The 24,258-nt window shown below is 40.4% G+C and overlaps 1 protein-coding gene across 4 annotated transcripts in view; it reads left to right on the forward strand.

Moving 5' to 3' along the window:
- TOGARAM1 (TOG array regulator of axonemal microtubules 1) overlaps positions 1-24,258 on the forward strand; it is a 55,606-nt gene that overhangs the window by 22,467 nt on the left and 8,881 nt on the right. For 3 of the 4 annotated variants that reach the window (XM_019495883.2, XM_059723417.1, XM_059723416.1), the window contains 13 exons: positions 1,408-1,673; positions 4,687-4,916; positions 7,838-7,941; positions 8,811-8,978; positions 10,730-10,828; positions 12,048-12,223; positions 14,817-14,985; positions 15,286-15,420; positions 17,354-17,507; positions 18,291-18,396; positions 18,766-19,001; positions 22,362-22,520; positions 23,614-23,740. In XM_019495883.2, the coding sequence (XP_019351428.2) occupies positions 1,408-1,673; positions 4,687-4,916; positions 7,838-7,941; positions 8,811-8,978; positions 10,730-10,828; positions 12,048-12,223; positions 14,817-14,985; positions 15,286-15,420; positions 17,354-17,507; positions 18,291-18,396; positions 18,766-19,001; positions 22,362-22,520; positions 23,614-23,740 (2,129 nt within the window). The remainder of the gene's footprint in view (positions 1-1,407; positions 1,674-4,686; positions 4,917-7,837; positions 7,942-8,810; positions 8,979-10,729; positions 10,829-12,047; positions 12,224-14,816; positions 14,986-15,285; positions 15,421-17,353; positions 17,508-18,290; positions 18,397-18,765; positions 19,002-22,361; positions 22,521-23,613; positions 23,741-24,258) is intronic. The other variant, XM_059723418.1, reaches the window with a different exon arrangement.

The following is a 24,258-nucleotide window of genomic DNA, read 5'->3' on the forward strand; positions in this document are numbered from 1 at the left end:
CCCAGTCAGGGTTTAGGCATATTATGCTGTGTGTAAGGATAGATTGTCCACGCAGTACCAGCCCTGCAAGAGAAGATGTATGTCTTCACCTTCTGGGACTGTCGGCTCTGGCTTCTGCTCACATTCCTGCTCTCTTCTTCATGGAATACAGGACCCAGGGTTTCCTCATGCAGTGGGCACTAGTGGAAGCTGTGTAATGGGAGAGCTATGTAGGTGAATTAGGAAAATACCCAGTTTGTACAGCTGTGAGAATTACACACACACGTCTGTGGATACATTGATAGAGGTGGCTTTTGCAAATTTGGCTCTCATTTTGGCTTGTATATAGATTTAAAAATACATTTGCATTTAGATTATTTTTCTGCATCTTTTTTCTTCATCTGTATTCAAGGTAAGTGTACTTCTGCCTAGGAGCCCTGCATCCTGCAGACTACAAAAGAGCTGTCACAGTTGAAATAGTCTATTATTCAGTCAAAAGGAGGCAGTGTTTTAAAGGGGAAAAAAAATCTAAGTGTTAGTATTGAATGAATAAAAATGCAAGAAAACAATATTAATTTTGCTTAGTATTTTTCACCTTTATGCTTTATTTGAAACAGTTGTATTAAATAGCCAGTGCTCAGAATTTCATATCTATTTAAAACTTGTAATGGTATTTAAAACTTGTTTAAGGCTACATACATCCCTTATAATGTGAATTAATGATAATTCATCCCAGTTGAATAGCAGTCCTTGTTTTCTGCTAGTGCAGAACTTATCTATACCAGAAAGTTGCATTGAATTAATTTAAAATATTTTTAAAACTCATTTAGTTAATCTGGTCATCTACATAGATATTTTATACGTGTAACATATAAACACAAGATGTTTCAAACTAAAATTGCCTGTGGTAACTTATGGAAGAATGAAAATTATTGCAAGCTTAACATAGAATTTTCCTAATACTGTTAATCTTTTAAAGCAAGTTTTGCATAATTGGTGAAAAATATTTTTACACAAGGTAAAGAAGTATAGAATTTGGAAGGGAAAAAGAAGCCTCATATTATCTATAACACAAAATATAAACTAATATAACCATTATATGAATATTATTTCCCTCTATTTATAGAGTAAAAACACAATAATTCTCAAGAACCCAGTGTGAATTTTATAAATTATCAAGTAAGTGAAAAGTGGAAATAAAAAATCCCAAAGATCACGCACTGTATTTTAATTTTATCCATCGTGGCTTAATGTTTTTGATACTTTAGGGTATGCTGTTGTACGTTTGCAAGTTTTGTAAAAATAATGAAATCTTTTGAAATGACTTTGCCAAATGCGTATTGTTAATAAGATGAGTGTTTTATTTTTATGGGTGGTGTCTTCCCACTGTCTTTCTGAAGTTGTGATGTATGTCTATATCTTACTCAGGGGAAACTTTGCAGGAAAAACCTTCTCCAATACAGCTGAAGCCAGCCTTAGTAAGATCACCAGCTTCACGGAGAGGCTTGAATGGGACTAAACCTGTGCCCCCAATACCTAGGGGGACAAGCCCATTGCCTGATAAAGCTGAGTTAAACACCACAGAACAGAAAAACGAAGAGACTGAGAGTATTTGGATGAGTGGAAATGATGAGAAACCTACAGTTGATCTCTCAGAATTAAGTGTCAGCGATAAGGAATTGGACCAGGAAGAGGTTGGAATTCAGTGTGTTTTTCATACTCTAAATCGATGCTGGAATCTGTTTTATTTAACAAAAATATAGCAGAGAGAGAATGTGCGAGTGTATCTTTGTGGCTGTGTCATAATGCAGAAGACTACATTAAAATAATGTTGTGGTTCTGATAGAAACTAACTAAAGCAGTAAAAGTCAGTGTTGAATTTCATTCCATGTGTCCTTAACATATCAGCGTTATGCTCAGTTAATCAAAGGGTTTCAAATCAGCATGTTGATTTTTCTGTTGTTATAGTACCAACGGATGAACTGAAGACATTTTTCACAGTCTCAGCTCTGACTTCCCGTGCTTTTATCTATCTTGAAACATCACTGCTGCTTTGAGTGTAATACTTGCCTCTATTTTTTTTTCAATGGGCTAAAGTCAACTGCTTGATTCTGTTTGGCTTCTAGTTCAAACTCTGTTTACCCTCAAAAATTGTTGAAAATATTTGCGAGAAGGAAGAATTTTTTAGGTTTATATCTTTTATTGGACCAGCTATATAGTTAGGATAAAGTTAGACAAGCAAGACATTCTTCAAATGCAAGACATTCTTCATCAGGCCTCCGTTATATTCAAAAGTTTGTCTGACTTTATCCCAACGGTATAGTTGGTCCAATAAAAGATACTACCTTAAGAAACCCTTGCCTCTCGCATAATTTCTGGGGCATCATGGCGACAATGTCACTCTTACCCTATCTTGAAAATTATTATCGTTGTTACAGCCAATACACCCTTGCTGTCTTGACACATGCTCAGATCTCTACAGTGTAATGAAAAATCTGAGATAAGTCATTAACTGGAGGAATTTTGGTGTCACCCATGGACCCATTATCATGTTAACCCCAGCCTAATACAACACTCGTGAAATAAGTTATTAGGCCTAACTGGCTATCCCTAGTGTGACTCTTTTGCTTTTAATGGATCTCCTGCAGGGATCGGTGGGGCCCAGGCTCTGTGTAGAATAGTCATTGCTCTAAGTATGCCAATTAACAGAATGCATCTATAGGAAATAGTTTAAACTCTAACACCTCTAACATTTCCCTTGTCCCACACCCTCATGACCATGGTGTGGGATACCTGATGCTTTCATAGCACATTCATGTTAGAACTTTCCCCTAGTGTGTCCATCAGTACCGTGAGAAAGCAGACAAGCTGCAAGCCCTGCAGGAGGCAGGTAAGCTGCTTGAGAGGTGCAGTGATGTTCCACAGCGAGTCTATGCTTATAGAAGTGATCTGTCTTGCTCGTCTCTGCCTCTGAGACCCATGTATAAGCAAAGATTTCATCACTAAATAAATCACCGTTTCAGGCACAGTCAACCTTTTGAAACGCTTGTTAGCTGTGCATACATGCAGAGACCTAAGAAAAACTTGCACAGGCACTTAGGATGTTTCATGGCAACTGCTTGGAAACAGCTTTGTAGTCTTCATTGATACAGATTCAGACCATTGCAGAAGTAGTGTATGTTGGAAGCACCAGCATTACAGATGCACTGTTTTTTCCAGTCCTCCCAACACTGTTCTGTGGTGTGCTTGCCTGCTGCTCTGTTAGCTCACAAAATTGGTTATCATGTTTCAACCTCACCCCCAAATTCCATGAATATCTGAGAGCAGTCATGGTAGTACTCAAGCAGTTTCTGCTCCAGTAAGAACTTTTTCTTCCTTCCTTTCCCCCATCCCAGAGTAAACGCATGGGGTACATGGCCACCGTCAGCTCTGTTAAGTAACATCTCCTCCCACTGAAGTCTAGCTCTCCCTAGGGGATCAGAACTTTGCATTTAATGGAAAATTGTAATACATTTTCAATAAAATTAACAAAGCTCCAATTTCCATGAATAAACGATCATTTTTATCATCTTTATCTTCTGAAAACCATAGGTGCATGTATATGAAGAAAGATATCATTAAACTAGAACCTAAAAGTTAAAGTACCACGGCACTTAGTATAGAGATGCTGGACCTTGCACAGCAGTGAGAAATTTGTCCATTTGCATTTCTTACCACCACGGTCTAAAGAGAGAACAGGAAAGGGTAACTAATAAACACAAACAACGTGGTGAGGTACCCCCGCAAGTAAATCTTAGCTGTCTACTTGTCTTCCTGTAATATCCATCCTACTGTCCCCGTCTAAAAGGTGGTGCTTTTGTTCGGAGGGAGGGAATTCTGATCCAGCTGGGTCTGGATGGGCAGCGCTGGTGTTTGGTTGGAGGAAGCCTAGTGGAACTGGTGTTGTTCTGAACCAGAAGTGAGTTGGAGGGCTGATCATGGGGGAAAAGGGGGAGGTAATGATTGAGGAGCAAGTAGAAGCATATTGGTGGCATGTGGAGGAGATTGCTTTGAGTTGGTTAAAGACAGTTGTGGGAGACTGGTGTTTGAGAGAAGATGTAAGAAATGGGGGAAAAAACCGGAAAGGAATGTTATTTCTCCCACCCTTTGCAGCTAATTTATTCAAGGTTACCTTGCTGTCCTCCATCCCCAAACCCTTCCTTATGATACCACTTTTCAGGGACTGAGTTTTTCACTCTGCAGTGAGGGGAGGAGAGCAGATGCAGTGCAGTGGGGCTCCAGTGCATCTGGTTTGGGCAACAGCTGCCTCTCGTAGACAGGGCTTTTGAGATTCACCGTTACATTTCTCCAGAACATGAGTAGTTAAAGGCAGAGGTCTTTTCCACAACTTGCATGTTACTACAGTACGGCCATTTAGCTAGCCAACACTTATATTTACCACGTGCCTGGTAAAAAGAATCAAGAATTGGTAGATGTATTTTTGTGCCTTGCAAAATATGATGTGATGTTTATGAAGTATCTGAACTCTCTTGCTCTCAAACTGTGTTTCTCTGTATAAAAATAATCTTTGATATGAAGATGCTGAGGGGTCTTCACCATCGGAGACATCTAAGCAGCACTTTAGTCATACCGTGAAGAAACTAAGAATGGTAGAAACATGCTTGCATTCAACAACTTGATTTTTACCTGGTTTTCAATTCTGTTTAGATGCAGAGCTCTCTTCGGTCTCTACGCAATAGTGCGGCTAAGAAGAGGGCAAAGCTAAGTGGCAGCACTTCAGATCTGGAGAGCCCTGATTCTGCCCTTAAACTGGATATGTCTGTCGACTCCCCTTCACGCTCTTCCTCTCCAAATGTGAGCTACAGTGAAAGTGGTGTTTACAGCCAGGAATCCCTGACCTCGCCTGTGTGCATAACCCCTCAGGGAAAGAGGATAACGTGAGTGCAGTTTATAAATTAATTTATATGTTTATTAATGTATATGTTTATTTATACATGTAAAATCTGTGCCAGTTGTTTTAATGTCTAGCTTTTATTTATGAGTCACTTTCCCACTTAATAATATGCTGTACTATGCAGGTATGGTGCAATTATATTGTTCCAATTTGTTTCTGTTTTTCCTTTTAGCAAGTGCCAGGCGCTAGCTATAGTAACCCTGTGTAATGATGAGAGCCCTGCTGTTGCTAGTAAATATTTTATAATGAATCCAACCCTGTCAGAGAGGTTAAGTGAACTATAGCCTAAACAAATGAGTAAAATAGAGACTGACTAAGAAGAAGTGTGGGGCTTTCTTATTATAGACTGGAAGGTTAATCAGGGAGGAGTTATTGCTTAAACTGGTTTTGGGGGTGGAGAGGAGACAAAGCAATTTAACTATTTCCCATTGTCCCTAACCATGAATGATCAATGAACGCAGCATTTTCATTACAGTGTTAATAACTGAGAATTGTTCTAAATTTAGAAAGACTTAATTTTTACAGCTCATATGAAGAAACAGGGTGCTGATGAGATTTATGTTGAGGATGTACAGTGATTTCATGGTTAGCCGCAAGCAGTTGCATTCTTTCAGATTTTGTAAAATGAAGTGGTAAAAATGTCATGGAGTTTTGTATGTACAGTGTGAGCCTGCCTCTCTTCAGATACACAGTAAAGCTGCCTGCAGTTTGGACCTTTAAGAATTTAAATGCAAATAAATAGATACATAGGCACACACCCTCGAGCATGTCACGTTCTTCCTTCTGGAGCGCTGACCAGGAGCATTTGGAACAGCGGTGCATGTTGTGGAACGTGCTATGTCTGTTACTCATCGACCTGCACCTTACTATACTACAGCATTTGCAGATAGTGCAGGCCAACGTCACTTGGGAGGAAATGACGTAACTAAAGCAAGAAGACTGAACCTATAAGAGAGGGACAGAAGGCCATCCTAGGTGCCATGAGATACCATATTTTCTTCCACATAACCTGCACCTTTTCCCCCAAAACCAGCTGGGGAAACTTGGGTGGTGTGTTATATGCGAGGAAACAGGTTCCCCGTGAGTCCAGAAATTTGGCAGGGGGAGGGGCCAGAGCAGTGGCAACATTAATTGCTGTAGCTCTGGGAGCCACAGCAATTAAAGCTGCCATTGCTTTCTCCCTCCCCCCCTTTGTAGCCAAATTTCTGGACCCATGGGGGAACTCTGCTCCCCACCCTCAGGCTGTTGTGCAGGGTTGACCCATGGCTAGACCCAGTGTATGAGGTCTGACTTGACATACAGCTCTGAAGCCAACTGTCTTTGGAGCCGTGTGCTGGGTTGGACCCAGCGCGCTGAGTCCGGGACTATGTGCTGACTCCAGGACTGTATGCCAGGTCACATGCAGCTCTGGCCCCAGTGCTGGTGCAGCTGGATTGGGTCCCACTGTGCAGCTCCAGCCCCAGTGGAGGCCAGACTGGATTGTACCACATGGTGTGACTCTGGCCCCAGCGCCGGTTGGATTGGGCCCTGTCACATGAAGGTGAAGTTGATGTGCTGCCAAGGCTCCAGGCCTGGCACATGGCCCCTCGGCCCTGGAGACCCTAGACCCAAGGTAGTTACCCTTACTCTAAGGTAAAATCTTTTTTCCTTCTTGGGGATTACCCAAAATTGGGTGTGTTTTATATTTAGGAGCATGTTATACATGAGCAAATACGATACTTTGAGCTTCCCTGTGTACTTTAAAGAGTGTAGTTCAGACACTAACTTTCCAGCATTGGAGGCTGAGGTTGTCTTGTTACCAATCATGTAAAAGTGCCAACTCACCCCCCTATACCTCACCGTACTCACAGAGGGATCAGTTCAGACTCTGGGAGAGGATGCTTCAGACTGTATTATTATTCAGTTGTTGGCACTAGCCCTTATATTCAGTCAGGCTCATGACTATGTAAAGTGAGCTTGGTGTGTTCAGTCTGTTTCCCAGTGCACAACCTGAAAGTTTCCATCATGTACAACAGCAATACTGGACCATCACATGTCGCAGCTTTGCTGGCGGTCTTGACAGTATGGAGTTACATTAGCATGGCGAGTGAGCTCTTGTCTAGCCCCTAAAGGCAGGTCCTGCAGTGAATATATATTGGCAGGGAGTAATGCAGAATCTTGCAGAGCCGCGGTCTGAGATTAAACTCGGTGTTTAACACTCCAGGGCTCAGTTGCAGCACCTTTAATGAGGCCTACAATCAGGAAAACAGACATTTTAGAAAAGAAGGGGTAGTAGATATGTACAAGTATTTTTCTGAGGTGGACATCTGTGCAATTGCAACTGGACTGAAACCACAAACTAACTTTTCCAAGGTTGTTGGCGGACAAATACCAATGTCTTTTGATAGCAGTGTTGTAGTGATAGTGGTCCAGAGAACATGCAAGAAGAAACATTTTCTGGTAATATCTTTTATTGGACCAACCTTATTGTTGGGCAGGAACCTGAGGAAGGACAATTTATGGCTCAATAGTTGGCTCAATTAAAGATACTTTATCCCCAAACAAATCTTGCTTCTCACACTGGCTTTTGGTCACTGCCTTTCCTTGCCAGCCTGAGAACAGTGGGGTCAGCAAATTCCTGGAATATTTTTAGTAATTTTAATTTGGTCCTAAAATGAGTGCTCTTTTGATCTAATGAAGAAGGGGGCCTTTGTAATGGAGGCGAGATGGTGAGCCTGTTTTCTACCACATGAATTTTGTTCCTGTCTGCAGTGTTTACCTATAGGTGATCAGCTGGAAGTATATGTTTTTGTGGGGAGAAAAACCAAAATGTATTAGTTTGACTTTGGTGAAAAAATGTTTTTAGGTGAGGCCTCAGCCTCTGTGCAGAAGCATATTTATGGCAATGATTTTCTCTTGTGGCAGGTCAGACATCTTTCCTCTACTTGGCAGCAAATCGCGACCAGCAAGGCTGTCTTCAGCGAGAAATAGATGCACTAACATAACAGAACAAAGCCCCCCCAGTGCAGGTATTTTATCACATATGTAAAGACATAGCTGATTCAGTCGGGGTGACAGAGTTGGACTCTCTCCAATATTTTCATTAAAAGCTCTGTTTCCCAGTGCACAACCTGAAAGTTTCAGTAGGATCTCATGTGTCTGCTTTTATTTGGTCTAACAAATGTTGTCCTAGAAAAGCCCCCCTCTTTGTTGTATTTTTGAGATATTGAGATTATACTATAGCTTTTGGCAGTTATGGCTCCATTTCTTTCCGTGCTCACCTAGAATATACTAAGGTTTGCTCTGAAGATGAGGGTTTACAGTTCTCTGCAATAACATTTTGCCAGAATCCAACTAGACAGGAGTAGATAGGAAAGATGAGTCAAAAGAGCTCCCTCCATAATTGCCTTGGTAGGAAGCTTAGCCTGTATGATGCTGATTGTTCTTAATAACATTTTTAATATGCAACTGTGTTTTTAAGTTGATAAGGGCTGCAATACAATGCAGTAGAAAATATCTCAGTATGTTTTAATGACTGCTTCATTATTTCTGGTTAGCTGAACCAAGGCTTATTATTAATGATTCATTGCTCATTGCCTAAGATTTATTTTAAAGGCTTTTGATCAGAAGCAGCTTCTCAGGTTTCGGGCTGTGTGTTCAGCCGTAGCTTCTAAATTAACAAGCAGGTAAAAATATCTTTGTGAATGCAAATTTAGCAAACACCAGGCAGTTCTGTTAATATGTGCATATCTGTGCATACAAGCATAGCTGTTATATATATGTATTCCAAAGCTAGCTTTACCTTGTCTAAAATGCAACTTTTTAAGGTTTTTTTTATTACAGGGATGCACCATTTATTAGTTCTCATTGAACATGTGGTATGGATTCTGTTGTGCAGGGATAACATCTCAGGATAAAGGAACTTCTAATGTGAGCATAATTGGCCAGCGTTTGAACTATGGAAATGGATCTGGTGAAAATGAAGATGATAAGCAGAGAGAAGTATCACCCAGTGTTTTCAAAGGTCAGAACAAAGACCACCAAAGACATTGTAAACCTACAAAAGGTTAGTGAGTTTCCAACATTGCTCTCAACTGTGTATCCTGTTTATCATAAAAAGAGCATTTTAGCTGTTTTAAAACAGGTTTTATAAAAATAGTTCATGGCATTCACCTTGGTCCTATTTTAATTTGTTTCGTTTATTTTTCAGCAAAAACCTATTCATAACTTTATACATCTCTGTTTTTAAATTAATCCATTGTTTGCTAATAATATTTAGTTAGGTCGCTTTTTATGTTTACATCCTAGTGAAGTCTTGAAAAGTTGTGTTGTTTTAGCACAAAGCGGTGATTAGGAATGTGCCAAAACTCTTGTTTCCTGCATCATAAACAGTCCTTTTTAAAGGAGTTCAGCTTCATCCTATTTCTCTGGCTGTGGAAGTTGTAAGCACAGTGCAGTGATAAAGTTCTCTTTAATTACATAAGCTAAAATAAAAGTTAGTTTGAAATACTGCAGTCTTTCACCTTGTTCATCGCTTATGCAAATCTGGTTGATCGGCAGTAGTTAAAGTAAACACCACATGGCAATATTTTTTTTACAAATATGGAATAAATCAGCCTTAACCCAAATCCTGATTGATGGGTGTGAAGTGCAATGAAGGTTTTTGAGAGTTTGTCCAATAAAAGTATTGTTTTCTGCTCTCTTTTTTACCATAAAAGTTTGAGGATTTCATAGAAACGTAGAAAACATAAGGCTGGAAGGGATCTTGAGACATCATGTAGTCCAACCTCCTGCTCAGGGCAGAAGATGAGATGCAGCCTTGGTGCAAGGGCCCTCCCCTCCCAGAAATGTTTTGACCACTGGGCTACAGGTGCACTCTTTGGTTTGTCTACATGGGAACTCTGGTCATCACAAAAATGATGACACGGTGATACTACAGGAGACTGAAACCTGAGCAGTTGGGTTAGAGGGGAGAAAGGATTTTAGTCAGACTGTCCAAAAATGGTTTTACTCTGTTTAATCCACAATGTCTGTTGAATACAAAGCCCTGGGTCATGGGCTGACTGTATTAGTTGTACAGCACTTGGGGCAATGGGTCTGAGGCTATAGTAATATAAATTGTAATAGCATTTAGCTAAAGACTTTGTACCCCCTGCTTGTGTGACTAAGTTATGAAAGCCCACAATAATCATCTTGTGGAGTCCTAAGAAGTTATGCAGAAGAACTTGGAAAGCTGGGGCTGGACATAACTGAATTTCAAAGGAATGGAATAAGAAAAAGCAAAATTATGTGTCTTTTGGAGTCTTTATGCAAAAGCTTCTAAATGCTTCTGAATCTCCAACTTGGGTAGCGCTAACATGTTCCCAAGCCTGTGCGCCGATCTGCCACTATCACAGATTAACATAGCTGTATTTGCAGCCAGGCAATCTGAATGAACATATAAAATGTACATAGTTTGGTTAGGTGAAAAATTGAAGTACTGGTGCACTAAATGCTGCTGGAAGCAGCAAATTAGTGGTTGCAAGTGCTGAATTAACACAATTGGGCTGAATTATTGAAAGTTAGGTGCCTGTAAAATGTTTCCATTAAGTAAATGAATATTTAATGTTTTTGACAGGTTATGCTTAGCATACATCATAAATTGCCTGCTTTCTGAGGATTTAATCATTCATCATGCCTTGCCATACTTCAGTAACCTGAAAGTACCATTGTGTTTAAAAGTGATTAATCAATTCTAACAGGATCCTAAAAAAATGGAACAGTAGTAATGAATAAATTACCTGATTTAACTTTAGCTTTTTTATGTTTAATTTTTAGTATTTACAGGATCAACATCTAGTTTGCAGCAAGCTAACAACCTAGACCTCATTTCATCGAGTGGCCTATCTGAAGATTCAGTAGTAGTTGTTGGAAAAGGTATTTCACATATTACCCTCTTTCTTACATGATATATTTAACATAGAAATAAAATACATATTTTTGGAGGGTTGGAAGAGGTGGAATTGTTCATTCAAATAACTGTAATATAAAGTTTAAACAAAGCCCAGTTTTTTAATTAAAAAAATAAAAACCCATTAATGTTGGAACTAGCCTCGTCTTCAGTTCCCAACCTTCACTGATCTGTAACTCATTGTAGGCCAGATCTTACTTTGCTCTTCCTGTCAACCTGAAGAAACTAATGTCTGTAGAAACCAAAATTTCCTGTGGCTACGAGCAATGTGAGAGGGTCTTGTGGCAACATACTGGTTATAAGCATTGCATACACTTTAATCTCCATGATGAGAAATGACGTCTACATTATACTGCAATACTGGCATTAAACTTTGAATAAAATGGTGAAAAAATCACAAGGGCCAGATTCTGCCCTTGGGCAGTCATATACAGACATGTGGATGGTCCCAGCATGTTTACTGGAGCTGTGGGGCTTGGTACAGACATTCAAAAAGCCCAAGGCAGAATTGATTTAAGTCACAAGTTTTTCTGTAAACGACCATTTAGATCGGTAGTGAACAGAGCGCACGTTTACCTTTTGAAGGTGGGGATCATAGACTGGGTTCCACCATTTTTAAACCAGTCTGTGTGTGCCGAACTTTTGTTCTGTTATGGGTGTAGACTGGTTTCTGCTCACTTATACTGGTAAAAGTGTAACGTCTGTACCTGGCCTGTTAGTTTATCTCTAGATAGTATTTGGTGGTAACATTTAGTAGCAACATGTTTATATTCTGGAGTTTTGGGCCCTGGACAGACGTAACATCCGTAGTACTACAGGTGCCCTTGTAGCGCTACCCAGTCTCTCAGGAGCTGCAGCAGGCTCACTGACTGGCTCTCCTCCCCCAGTGGGTCAGGAGGAGCAGAGCTGCAGGACCAAGACATGATCCTTGGCTGAAGAGATTTTTGTGGGGATTTCATACCACTCCAGCCAGGGGGCTTGGTAGGGATGTGTTACATCTTTCTGATTTTAAAATGCTTCGAAGTGCTGTTGAATTTGCAGTGCTGAAATGTTACATCTGTCTAGGGCCTTATTTTGCTTTAGTTTATTACTGAGCAAGTTCTGCTCTGTGAAAATGGCATTGTGGTGAGTATACGATATGACATGGCAATACATGTGATACAGTATAATCTGACACCATTTCAGGTGTCTTTGGAAGCCCCCCCTCTGCGCCACTAACGTACAGCCAATCCCTGATATCGTGCGTGGAGAACAGTGATGTCCACTCTCTCAAGCAAGGCATTGAGCCGCCGTCAGGGATCTATGGCAGAGCCGTCCAGCAGAGCAGCACGCCTTATCTTGATATTGAAAATGAAAAAGATGTAAGTGTGTCAAGCAGATTTGATTTTTTATTAAGTGTCATTAATGAATGCAGCTTTGTCTTCTCCAAATCCCGATAAATAAGTGTTTAATTATAGCTTGGTGGCCGGTGACGGAATATAGAACATTTTTGAGGTTGGTGGTTCATTTCCAAAACAGGTCGGAATCTGTGAATAAAGACCAATTGGTGGTGAGCTTCTGAATGACTTGGCAACATTTTCCTTTGACTTCATACGATTTTTTGCAAGTGTTCATGTGACCAGAGTTTTGCTTGTGCTAGTATTCACAGCGAGTTCCATGTAGGCCTGAAGCAGAGATTCATTTGATTTCAGTAATTCTCAATTTGGGGGGAAAAAGTCTAAATACTGAATTTGTTGTTGGAAATTGTTCATTCAGCTCTAGTACTAACTGAAGCATATTCGTTTGGTGCATATTTGGTGACTATACATGAAAAAAGAACAAGGAAGAGCAACAAGGATGATCAGGGCTACGGAGCTGCCATCATATGAGGAGAAACTAGGACTTGTCTGCCAAGAAAACAGATGCTGGGGGGATGCTGATACAAAATAGTAAATGGGGCAGAGAAAATAGGGATTCACTGTTTGCTATTTCTTAAAACGCTAGAACTAGGGGACCTAAAATTAGTTTTGTAGGAAGCAGGGTTAAACCTAACAAAAGCTTGTACTTAAACGGTGGAAGTCATTGCCACAAGCTATGGAGAGTGATAGTTTAACCCAGTTCAAGAGACTGGATAAATTACTGGAGGAAAAGTCCATCAGTAGGTAGTGAAGATGGTAGATGAGGGGGACAGCCTCTGAATCAGAACTTCCCAAACCCCTGAATGCTGGAAGCTGCAATGGGGAGAGAAGCAATTCTGGGCATGGCCTCTTCACCCATCCACTTGGCATCTGCTCTCTGCCACTGAGACAGGATACAGGGCTGGATGGATCTATGTCCTGACCCAGTACTTGGAAGTGCTTATGTTGGGTATTGTGGCCATTATACAGTCCATAAAGCACAGATGTATGCATCCCAAAATGTCCATTAGCACTGCCACTGATTTCTCCCTGAACAGAGCTGGGTAAAAATGGTTTTCCTGTCCATCAAAGTTTTCTGTTATTTCAAACATTTTCCTTTTCTGAATCGAGATGAACCTGAGGTTTTTTAAACCGTATGTGAAAAGAGAAGGGGGAAGAGAGACCCTAGAATAGTGAAAAGCCCAGTAGTTAGGTTGTTCCCTTGGGATGCTGGAGACCCAGGCTCACGCCCCTGTTTCAGGGAGTGTTTAATTATGTGTACGGTGGAGGGGAACGGAAGGGGCAGAGAGAGACTCAGCCCAGAAATCTCTTTGGCCTGAAGATTAGGACATTTGCTAGGGATGCTGAAAACCAAGGTTCAGAAACCTGGGTCTCCTGCATGTGCCCTAACCATGAGCTTTTGGCATTTCTGGCAGGAGTATCTATTTCCGTCTCTCTCCTTTTTCTCTTCTCTTGTGCTCTCACACTTTGACCAGAAGTGCCACCCTGGACTTGTAAGACATATTCTGATCAAAGCCCATTTTGTCAGGAAATTCCCAGCTGGCGCTCGCTCTGAGCAGAGACCGTGGGCTAAATGGACATGGAGAACGAACCGCCTTTTAACGCCTGGAATGGGTCTTGCCTATTGCAGCTGGGGAATTTTGGCAAGGCAGTGGAGGGAATCAACTTCTCTTTCTGAACATACTCTATTCTGTGGACAAAAAGAGGACTTCAGGTTGTAGGGTTTTTAATCTAGGAATTTTACAAGTGCCATGTTCCCTTTAAAAACCATCTTGTCCAAATATCAGAACCATATGATGGTTTTACCAGGATCTGTGTTACATTTTGTTCATCTTCCCTAGGATTTGTCACATGAACATTTATCTGTGTAAAATGACGGTGCATTCAAACACCGTGCCTTCAGAAAGTTCAAATAACATATAAAGATTACCGAAATCTAAAAAAAAAATGGTGACAATATATCTATTTCCTATGAATGGATATTTGACAGCGTTTGAATAGCTTTTTCTCTTTTTCTCTACAGATAACAGAGAAACTCATTTAATGCATATAATTTTAAATGTAAACAGGAAAGATAGACATCTTATTTAAAAAAATGCCAAGTCATACTTTTTAAAGGCTGTTTTTTTCCAAAAAATGGATTATTTACAAGTGAATAGGAGAATTCAAATGGGCCCAAACTGCCTACCTGTTACTTACATTGGTCAGCAGTTACTCGCACAATCCTTTCACTGAAATTAAAGGACTTACAGTCTGGTTCTCAGTGCTGTCATAATTCAGAGACTGCCAGGTGGACTATTATTTTTGGCCCTACTTGTAGCAGACCTTCAGGTGCTAACCTTTGAAGCCAGTATGACTGTTCACACTGTGGAAAGAGTGTGTGTACACAAGCCTCTCTCCTGAGTTAGTGTACATAGATCTCATGTGCACTGCAGAGTAATAGCAGAAACCATATGTCCCTTGCTTAGGAAAGATCTTCCTGATGCTAAGATTCAGGTGATTGCTTGTGTTACTTTGTTTAAATTAGACACGAGTGCGACTCTAATTTTTTTTTCAGGTCAAAGTTGCTATGTCAAAGTCTGCCCAGGACAAGATGAGGCAGAAGAAAAAAGAAGAAAAAGAACAGAACCATAGAGAGCATCAGGAAATGAAAGAACTTGAGGAAAAGGAACAAAATCCTTGGGAGCAACTTAAACACAGTGGACCGGAGAAAATGGCATCAGAAAGTATGTGGGTTTTCTTAATGTCATGGTGTGGTGGACTTGGAAGTGTATCATAATTATGGTATAACAGCTTTGATTATTTAAAGTTATGATAGCTCAAAATTATATAAGGTATTACTGGAATTTTTTCCCTGCAGTTTAGTCTCCCTAATGTATTACTAATTTGTTGTTGGGAATAAATATTTGTAGGGAAGGAACAATGACAGAACAGTTGAAAGAGTGTTTTTAAAATCTTTAGAGTCTAGGATTAAGAGATACAGTCTCTTCCCTTTTTCTGATTCTCCTATTCTATCTGTTTCCCAGATGTAAGTTGTTATGGAGATATGTTAATGACATCAAGAAACGAGTCTTTCTTTTTAGAAAATATTGTCTTCAGTCCTTCATTGAAAAGAACACCTAGTTTAAAGAAGATGCAGTCTTCCATCTTGCTAGATTCAGGTGAGCTGTTAAAAAAGTAAGGTAAATATACCAGACTTATTAAAATGTTGGAATGCTGACATGCTCAACAAGCCCAGAGTGTAGTCAAGAGTAGTATAATGTATTTGTAAAACTTCATTTTTAATATTATTTTCAATTAACAGAATAGTGGGAAGGCTTGGTTTGCCGCCACATTTTAGGTCATAGCTTCTCTTGCTTTTTATTATGAATATGGTTTAATTACAGAGCATAGATGAAGTTTATGAAGTATGGATCAAAAACATTCTAGTACCTTTTTCATGTCTCCATCATTTTTAGGAGAAGAAGCAAATAGGAATCCCCAAAATGTAAGCAGTTGCAAGGACACATTGCATTAGATTATAGCATCGTTGAAATGCTGGCTCCATTGAAAACTATTGGAGAAAAAAAGCCAAAAGACGTAGGTGAAAATCTGCTTTCACTGAAGCTCATGGCAGGGTTTCTGTGGACTTTGATACTGCCAGGATTTTAGGATTTCACCAGCCTTGATTTTATAGTCACAAATCTGCTATCTGCTGGGGCACTCAGATCCTGAACATGACTTCAGACAAGTGACTAATTCCACTGAAAGCAGTAAAACATCAAGCGTGTGTGTGTAGTGATTCAGGACTGTGGCCTCAGATTCTGTAGCTCTGAGTGCAGAATAGCTGCACATCCATCAATGCCTAGAGCATGAGAGGTTTTGCTCATTAGTTACTGACTGTCTTTACTTAGGAGAACGTAGAAGCCGATCAAAGGCTGCAAAAGTTGTTGTGTGGCAGGTCCTGGGAATATTTTTGGAAGGAGTTGTGTAGCATTGCTCAGCTTCAGTAACTCCTAGAATATCAAGTGACCATTTTTCCATAAAGTCATCTCCCTGCTGAGGCAGACATACCTAGATTCCTGGGTTTTTTAGTTCTTACTGTGCCATGATGAAGATAGCAGTTCTTTGATTCAGCAGAGATCTGCTGGTCTCAGCTCCCTGATTCTCTGTGCAGCTCTGTTTCAACCCATTTATAAGTAAAAGCAGTCTGGGATTTAATGTATTCCACACCAACAAGCAGTAGTTCTCCAGAGACCACCAAGCAAGCAAGCAGAGCCAGAATGCAGGGCCTGGGGACTGCAAGAGAAGGTGCTTTAGGAACCACCTGTGCTGGCTGTGCATTCACTGGAGGCAGTTTGTGACTTGTGTATGGCAGAGTGGTTCTGGGAATCCCATGCAGGTTGTGTGCAGGCTTAGAAATTATTTGATCTGGTTTGACAACAAAACAAAACAGAAAATGTAGTTACATCTTTCCAGATGCGGTATGATATATCACATGTTGTGCTATGTTGTGCTATGGTATGCTTCATTATATATGATTTGATAAACTGGAGTAATAGCTCTTTCAAATTTAAAATGAATCATTCACTCAGGTTGAATATTTCTTTTAGCAACATTTATTTGGAGTGTTCATCTCTTTTACAGGTGTCCATGTAGGAACATCAAAGAGATTTCTGACAAGCTATTCATTCTTTAGACTGAAATTTTGTAGTATTTCCAAAATGTAGGAAACTAAATTGGTTACATCAGAAAAGTACATAATTGATAAACAGTGCATCACTTCTGAATGTTGAAAAATTCAGAGCTATTGGTATGGTACATTGGTAATTTTCAAATTAAACTTTTAAATAAATTCAAAGAACCTTCTTAAATGAACTCATAGTTTCTTTGGATGCATATGTTAGTATCTGAAAAACCTTGCATTTCTGTATGCAACTTGCTCTTCAGAGGGAGTAGCGGTATGTAGTTTCTTACATGTACCAAAAGATGCACTTGCAAATATTGAGGGCATGCCTAAGAAGGCAGCTAAGATGAAACTCAGTCTTTTACCAGTAGCAGATTTTCCAAATCCCAAATTAAACTACTAACCCAACTTCATTAATGATCTTACAGTTGAAACATCTTCTGGACCAAAAGGACAGTATAAGGATCGGACCCCATCCGTCACTCACAGTCCAGAAATAATGGATCCATCAGAGCTGCGGCCCTTTTCAAAACCTGAAGTGGCACTGACAGAAGCTTTGCGACTTTTAGCTGATGATGATTGGTACACGTGCATATATATAATTACAAATCTGTGTGCAGTTTGAGTGTAATACATGTAGCATTTGTGTTCATACTTATCTTTTAACCTTCTAACAAAACATAAAATCTGCTTAGTAATATCTGTGCAAGGAAGGAAAGCCTCTTCCATCCCCATTACATGACTGTTTTAAGTCTGTGCTATATGTTCTAGCTCCTGTCATGTGATGATATTAGGATTTCAGCTTTCTGTGTTTAGTGAAGGTAGTAAGTCCTAAAGGCTGTAAAAAACTAAGAAGGTGACCTGAATATACCCAGTGCAGGGTATATTCTGAGCCTGGATACAGCCTGACAAGAGGTCTGTGCTGGCACTTCGCATGCATCTCAGCGGGGTGCCCCATGATGTGGCTCCCACTAGCATAACGGTATCACTTCTAGTGGGGCAGTGGGAAATAGGCCCAGCCTCTGCTGCTCTTGGGGCTGTTAAAGGAGGGTCTGATGTTACCACTTCTCCCTGCTTGAGAAGGAAAGGTCCCCTCCCTGCTACCATCAGTCCAAATGGAGGCAGGGCCCTGAGGACATGGAGTTATAGTGCACCCAGCCTCATGATTGCATTAATCCAGTTCAGGTGCCATCTGTCCCAGAGACTTAATGGTGAGACTGCCTCCAGTTTAAAAACTTATTGCTCCCTTGAACTCTAATTTTCATTCTATGCTTGTTTCCTAAACATTCCCACTGCCGGTACTGATTCTGTGTGTGTTTGGTTTTGTGGGATAGTGTTTTTACTTTAACTATTTGTTTTATGTAGGGAGAAGAAAATAGAAGGACTGAACTTTGTTAGATGTTTATCTGCCTACCATGCTGATGTGCTGACTGTGAAGCTGCATGAGACGAGCCTAGCTGTGGTCCAGGAGGTTAATTTTTCATGTCAAAATTTTATACTGTTTGTTAGCTTTGAGGCAAACGTTGTAATGAGGTGCACTATGTTCCTCTGTTTTTCTTTTTTCAGCACGGGCCATTTTGAAAGGGTGGGCAATGCAGTTCCATAAAGCAGACCATACCTGAGATGCTCAGCTCTTTGCTTCCTTTGTTAAAACTGCTAAAATTAGCATGTAACCTTACAGCATTTTGATAGACTACATATATTACTCTCTTTCACATGATGAATCAGAATGAGAATGTCTCTTATTTATCCGTGATAGTTAAAATTTCCAGAAGAGAAAATAAAATTAAACTCTTCTTATTTAGTGTCCTTGTTTACTAAGGTCTTTTTCTGTGTTCAGGTGAAGAATTTGCGTTCAGGTGTTTCCCGGGCCGCCGTGGTCTGTTTAGGGGATTTGTTCACCTACCTGAAAAGGAGCATGGATCAAGAACTCGATAATACAGTAAAAGTCCTCTTGCACAAAGCTGGCGAATCCAACACCTTCATCAGGGAAGACGTAGATAAAGCATTGAAGGCAATGGTCAATAATGTGACTCCAGCACGGGCTCTCTGCTCTCTTATCAGTGGAGGGCAAAGGTAATTTTCACAAAGAGCTTTGTAACAAAAAGTTAAGACAAAGAGTTAGTGTGTTAGTAAGGCAGGTTTTCTGTAGCTTTCATATCAGAGTAAGCTGAAAATTTTAAAGGAAAACGTTCAGTCTGACCAAATTGTACCTGTTGAGGACAAGATATATTTTTTCTTTTTGGCATGCAGTTCAGATGTGAGGGGTTTTTTGTTATTATACAGACTGCAGACTGTAATAGCGATTGCATGTTCTGATACGTTTTATAACAGTTTAAAGAAGCTACGGTCAGTACCCTCTAATCAAAGTTCCTGATAATATTCCTGAGGACCCTTATAATACTCCTGGCAAAGCCTACATAGGTTGTCCTTACTTGCTAGCTGTTCTGGAGTCACAAACTTCCCTTCCTTCAACAGTTTTGGAAAAGTGGTTTTCTTTCATGTCCTGCCATCTTTGAACGCAGCCTTTTTTTGGTCCCTTTCACAGCATTCACTAGCAAATTGCTTTTTGTCTCTGCACACAAATTCTAACTTCCTGCATGGTTTTGGCGTGAGTTTTCACATGATTGAGTGTTGTCTTTCTTGTGTACCTCAAACAAGACTTGTCACTAGTCCTGTTTCATTATTTGAATCCTGCCCTCCTCCCCTTTCAGTTTTGGTAGAGATTTTTATACTTTCTCTACACCTTCTTTGCTAACCATTTTGTTCTTTTCTATTTCTATTTTCTATTTATCTTTCACCTGAATGAGATCTAAGCCTTAACATCAGTCATAAAGATCTGTACAGTACACATGGACTTCCTTTGTTCATTCTCTGGTCTGTCTCCCTCTGAACTGGTTAAACACAGATTTTTCATTCTTACATCCTCTATCAAATATCCCTGATTATTGTGCTCCTTAATTCAGATTTTAATTTTGCCCCTGGAGCTAGAAATGTTACAGTTATTCTGGATTCCAAATTATTTTTCTTCCTACATCTTTTCCTCCAAAGGTAGTGCATCACAATTTGCAAAACACTAACAGAATTCATCCTTCTTGTGAAGTTTCTGCTGTAATCCTTATTTGTGTCTTGTTACTTTTCAGTTGATGGTTGTAGTTTCCTGAATACATTTCTGGCAATATAAAATACAGCTGCCTTAACCAGCAGTAAAAAATGTTCCAACTGCTTGTCTCCTGGCTGCTAAGCTAAAAATAAATCTGAAGCTAAGTCTTCACATTTGTCTGTCCAACCAGGAAATACAGTTTGTCCTTGTTTTTCCCTTCTTTCTTTCAGGTAAATATGTCATCTGCTATGATTGCCAAAAAAGGACTTTCTGCCATTCTCTGTTCTAATTGGGATTATTTTGACAGTGTGGGATGGGCTTCTTTTTCTTTTCTTTTTTTTTTTTGCATTTTATCTTATTTGTGTATTTGACTTTCAGTTTGATCTTGGCTTTGCCTTAAGGTAAATAAAACTTCTACTCCACCATTAGTTTCAGAACTGTGACCACATAAAAAAATATTTCAAATTCAGATCAAATTTAAATATATAAGTAAAATAAAGGTAACATTTGATATATAAGTATTTTTTGTGGCATGCAAAGTGCTTGTTCTAATTCAGCTCATTTTAGAGTATCCCGGTGTCACCACCACAATGCTATAGGTCAGTGAGAGCAGCATTTCAATCAAGAGAGAGACATGCTGAAAGGCAGGTGGGCTAGTGATGAGCTGTTGCATCAGGTATGCCTACACACTTCGTATGTTGTGGATTTAATTGTAGAGGACAGGCATAGACCCAGGGCACTAAGATTTATCCGGTACCAGTGCAGACCAGCCAAGCAGATTGTTGGCTTAACCTCCCATAATGAGCCTTTTTTTGAAAATCACAAGGCAAGTGCTGATCTTTGCCAGAACCATTTGCTGTTCTTTTCCCCCAATTAAGTGCAATGCTTTGCTCCTTCCCTCTAAACCTCTCAGGCCACTCTGCTATGTGACAGCAGCTTAGTGCTACCCTGCCCAGTGTCACTCAGCTCATTGGCAGGGAGGACAGACTAACATTTGCACTTGTCCAGAAGCACTTCTGCTCAGCCTGAACTTCCAGATAATAGGATTTTTCCCAGCCCACTGCATCCACATTTATTTTTGCTCAAATCAGCAGTATCGCATCAGCTTACTATGCTCTATCAAGCCCCACCCTGCACCCTGTCGCTTTGTTGCTCTGCGTGGTCACTAAGTTGCTTGACCCAGTCTCTGTCTTTCCCCCACAACTTTGGCAGACCTACCCTAACTGGCTTTAAACTAGCTAGCGTGTGCATTGATAGCCACTTAGCTGTGGCAGCACAGAGCTCAGCTCAGGTAGTTACCTGAATGCGTATCCTGGTTCCCAGAGGGATTCTACGCCGATGCTGTGCTCTGTGTTGCCATTTTATGCTGCAGTCAGGATCTGAATTCTCTTGTGTATGGGAGCCAGCCTCGCACCTTGAGCATAGTGCAGACATACCTGGAGTTACCGCTTTCCCTGCAGTTGCCTTTAACTTTCTTCTGCACCTCCTTTATTGCTTGTGCTTAGGCCTGGTAAGGTGTATAAACGCAATTCTTGAGAATGTATGGCTGGGTATTCAAACTGGGATTTGTGTGCAGCATGCTGTCCCCAATATCATTGTTTTTATCTAGGAGCTAAACTCATTCAGGTGTACAGACTTGCTTGCCCAAAAATCATTGTGTCTTAATTTGCAGATGTAGTCCCAGTCGTAGTAAGAAGTTCTGCAAACTGAGTCAGACTTTTGTGATTTATTTTCATGAATTTAGCCACTTAGAGATACCACCCATAGTGGAAAAATAGACCTGAGTGCGATTTTTAGAGGCTGGTAAAGATATTAATCTATATTCTTTGGTGCTTTATTTAGAATATGAATCAGCACATAATTTGTTGTCACAGGTGGAAAATACACATTTTACAGTTTATTTTTAATATAATGTTTTTAATTAGTTCTCCTTTGCTTTAAAAGGAGCACTTCAGGGACACTCAAAAATAAAACTTTCTGCCTCAATTTGCAACCTTGCAGTTGCAGTATTTTGTGCATGGAAGAGGACCAGACAGTGGAAACGACTAAACAAAAGTGATATTTATTTTTATCTTTTATTATGCATTCCTGTGTACATGTGGTATGTATTTCTGTGTACAAAGGAAATTAATTTAGCAGTAAATGTCCTGTGTCTGTTTCCAGTCCATAGTATCTTTATGTACAAAACTAGACTGCCCATCTAAATTTCAGTAGGCCAGTAGAGCAGTTGCACCTTGTGTGGTTTATGCATCTATGCACCCTCATTGGAAAAGGGAGCAAATATCATGATTTAGGTGTTTCTTTATCCATCTTTTTCTGCTTTTTTTTTCTAGTCACTTGCACACAGCGGTGAGACGATGTACAGCCCAACACTTATCAGATGTGGTGGAACGAATGGGACCAGGACGGATACTCTCGGGAATTAAGGATGTTACCGACAGGATTTTCCCTGCTATTGCCAAGTTTGCACAGGATGGCTCACAAGAAACAAGGTCAGTAGATAGAAGCCTCACTTAGGTAAGTCAGTAGATAGGAGCCTAGACCATTATGCAAGCAGCAAGGATTTTGTGCGTGCGCTGTCTTTTATTGGACCAGCTGTATAGTTGGGAGGGATACAGACAAATTTTGGGGTACCAAGGAAAAAAGCAGACACAGCCTGAGCTTAGCAGTAGATTGAACAGATCTATAGAGTTCGGTTATTTAGCTCGGGCTGTGTCTGTTTTTTCTGAGACCTGAGGAAGGGTACTTTGTGTCCAAAAACTTGTCTGTATCCCTCCCAGCCATAGAGTTGGTCCAGTAAAAGGTATTATGCACAGAAATATTTGCCTCTCACATATTTACTGGACCATCATGGCTACAACCTCACAATTAACTATTCCAAATCAAAACTAGACTGTTTTCATTCTTTACCTTGGTGGAATTAACCTGTTCTCACCCAAATCACTACTCTTGAGTGTAGCTGCTGTGCAGGAATAGGAGGGGTTTGAGATACATTAATATTAGAAAAGTCTTCCCTTGTTATAAAATGTGTATTGAAAGGAACTCCTCTTGTGATAAATTAGATACATAGGAATGGTCCAAATTAGCCTAACGCAGGGGTCAGCAACATATGGTCTGTGGACCTGGAGGCCTTTGCCTGTGCTTGTGTGCATGCTGCGGCCAGCAGCAAGGAGTTGCACTACAACTGGGCAGCTGGAAGCTGCACCTGCACTGCTGCTTCTTTGCCCAGCCCCCCCATTTCCTGGCTGCAGCATGGGCAGGGAGATAAGAGATGGGGAGAAGAGGCAGCAGTGAGCTCACAGCTTTCAGCTGGCCAGTCCTGGCATAACTCCCCACCAGCTGGAAACTGTGCCACTGTTGTAGGGCTGGGGGCTGGGGAAGTGGTAGCAGCAGTGCAGGCACAGTTCTTAGCTGTCTGGCTTCAGCAAAGGCAAGGCAAAGCCCCCCTCACTGTTGATGTGCCAGTAAAGACACCTGGCCCATGTCGAACAACAGCCAGGTTGTTCTGGCCTGTGGCTTGTTAAAGGTTGCCAGCCACTGGCCTAATTTTTCTAGATCCAAGTATAATGGTTTGCTTTTTTGTAGGTACTATGGTCGAAAGATGCTGTTCAGTCTGATGACTCACCCGGATTTCGACAAAATGCTTGAAAAGTATGTGCCGTCCAAGGATTTGCCTTACATTAAGGAGTCTGTTAGCAATCTACGTCAAAAGGTATGTGGAAAATGCTTTGATTTAATTAACGGATCAGGAAGCTATATTAAGTCTGCTGGATATGAAGTGCAACCAGAGGGTCTACAAAGAATGGAAAAAGGGGTGGATTTGCAAAAAACGCTGCGTCTTAGAAGTCAAGAAGGGTAGAGAGAGAGAGAGTTATGCCCCAAATTAAGATGAGTTAGACCTTGGAAAGGCTATCAAAAGAAATAGCAAAAGACTCTTCAGCCATGTAAATCAAACAAGAGAATAGATTGGTTAGGGGAAAAGTCTGGTAACTTTCTCTCCTGAAAACTTAGCTCTGGATTAGGAGTTTCAGCAGATCAGGTAGTGCTGGTCTGTTGGGTTTATTTGTGACAACTTTGAGTTGCTGCTTAATATACACATTGGTATGGAAACGAGAGATGAGGAGGGAGAAATTTAAAAAAGAAGTGCAGAGCTGAAGTACCAGTGTTTAAATATCTGTGCTGCTTAGATGAATGTCTTTGGTGTTGTAAGTAGAGTAAGTTTACAGTCTA

Source organism: Alligator mississippiensis, chromosome 2, assembly GCF_030867095.1.
Source record: "Alligator mississippiensis isolate rAllMis1 chromosome 2, rAllMis1, whole genome shotgun sequence".
NCBI lineage: Eukaryota > Metazoa > Chordata > Crocodylia > Alligatoridae > Alligator > Alligator mississippiensis.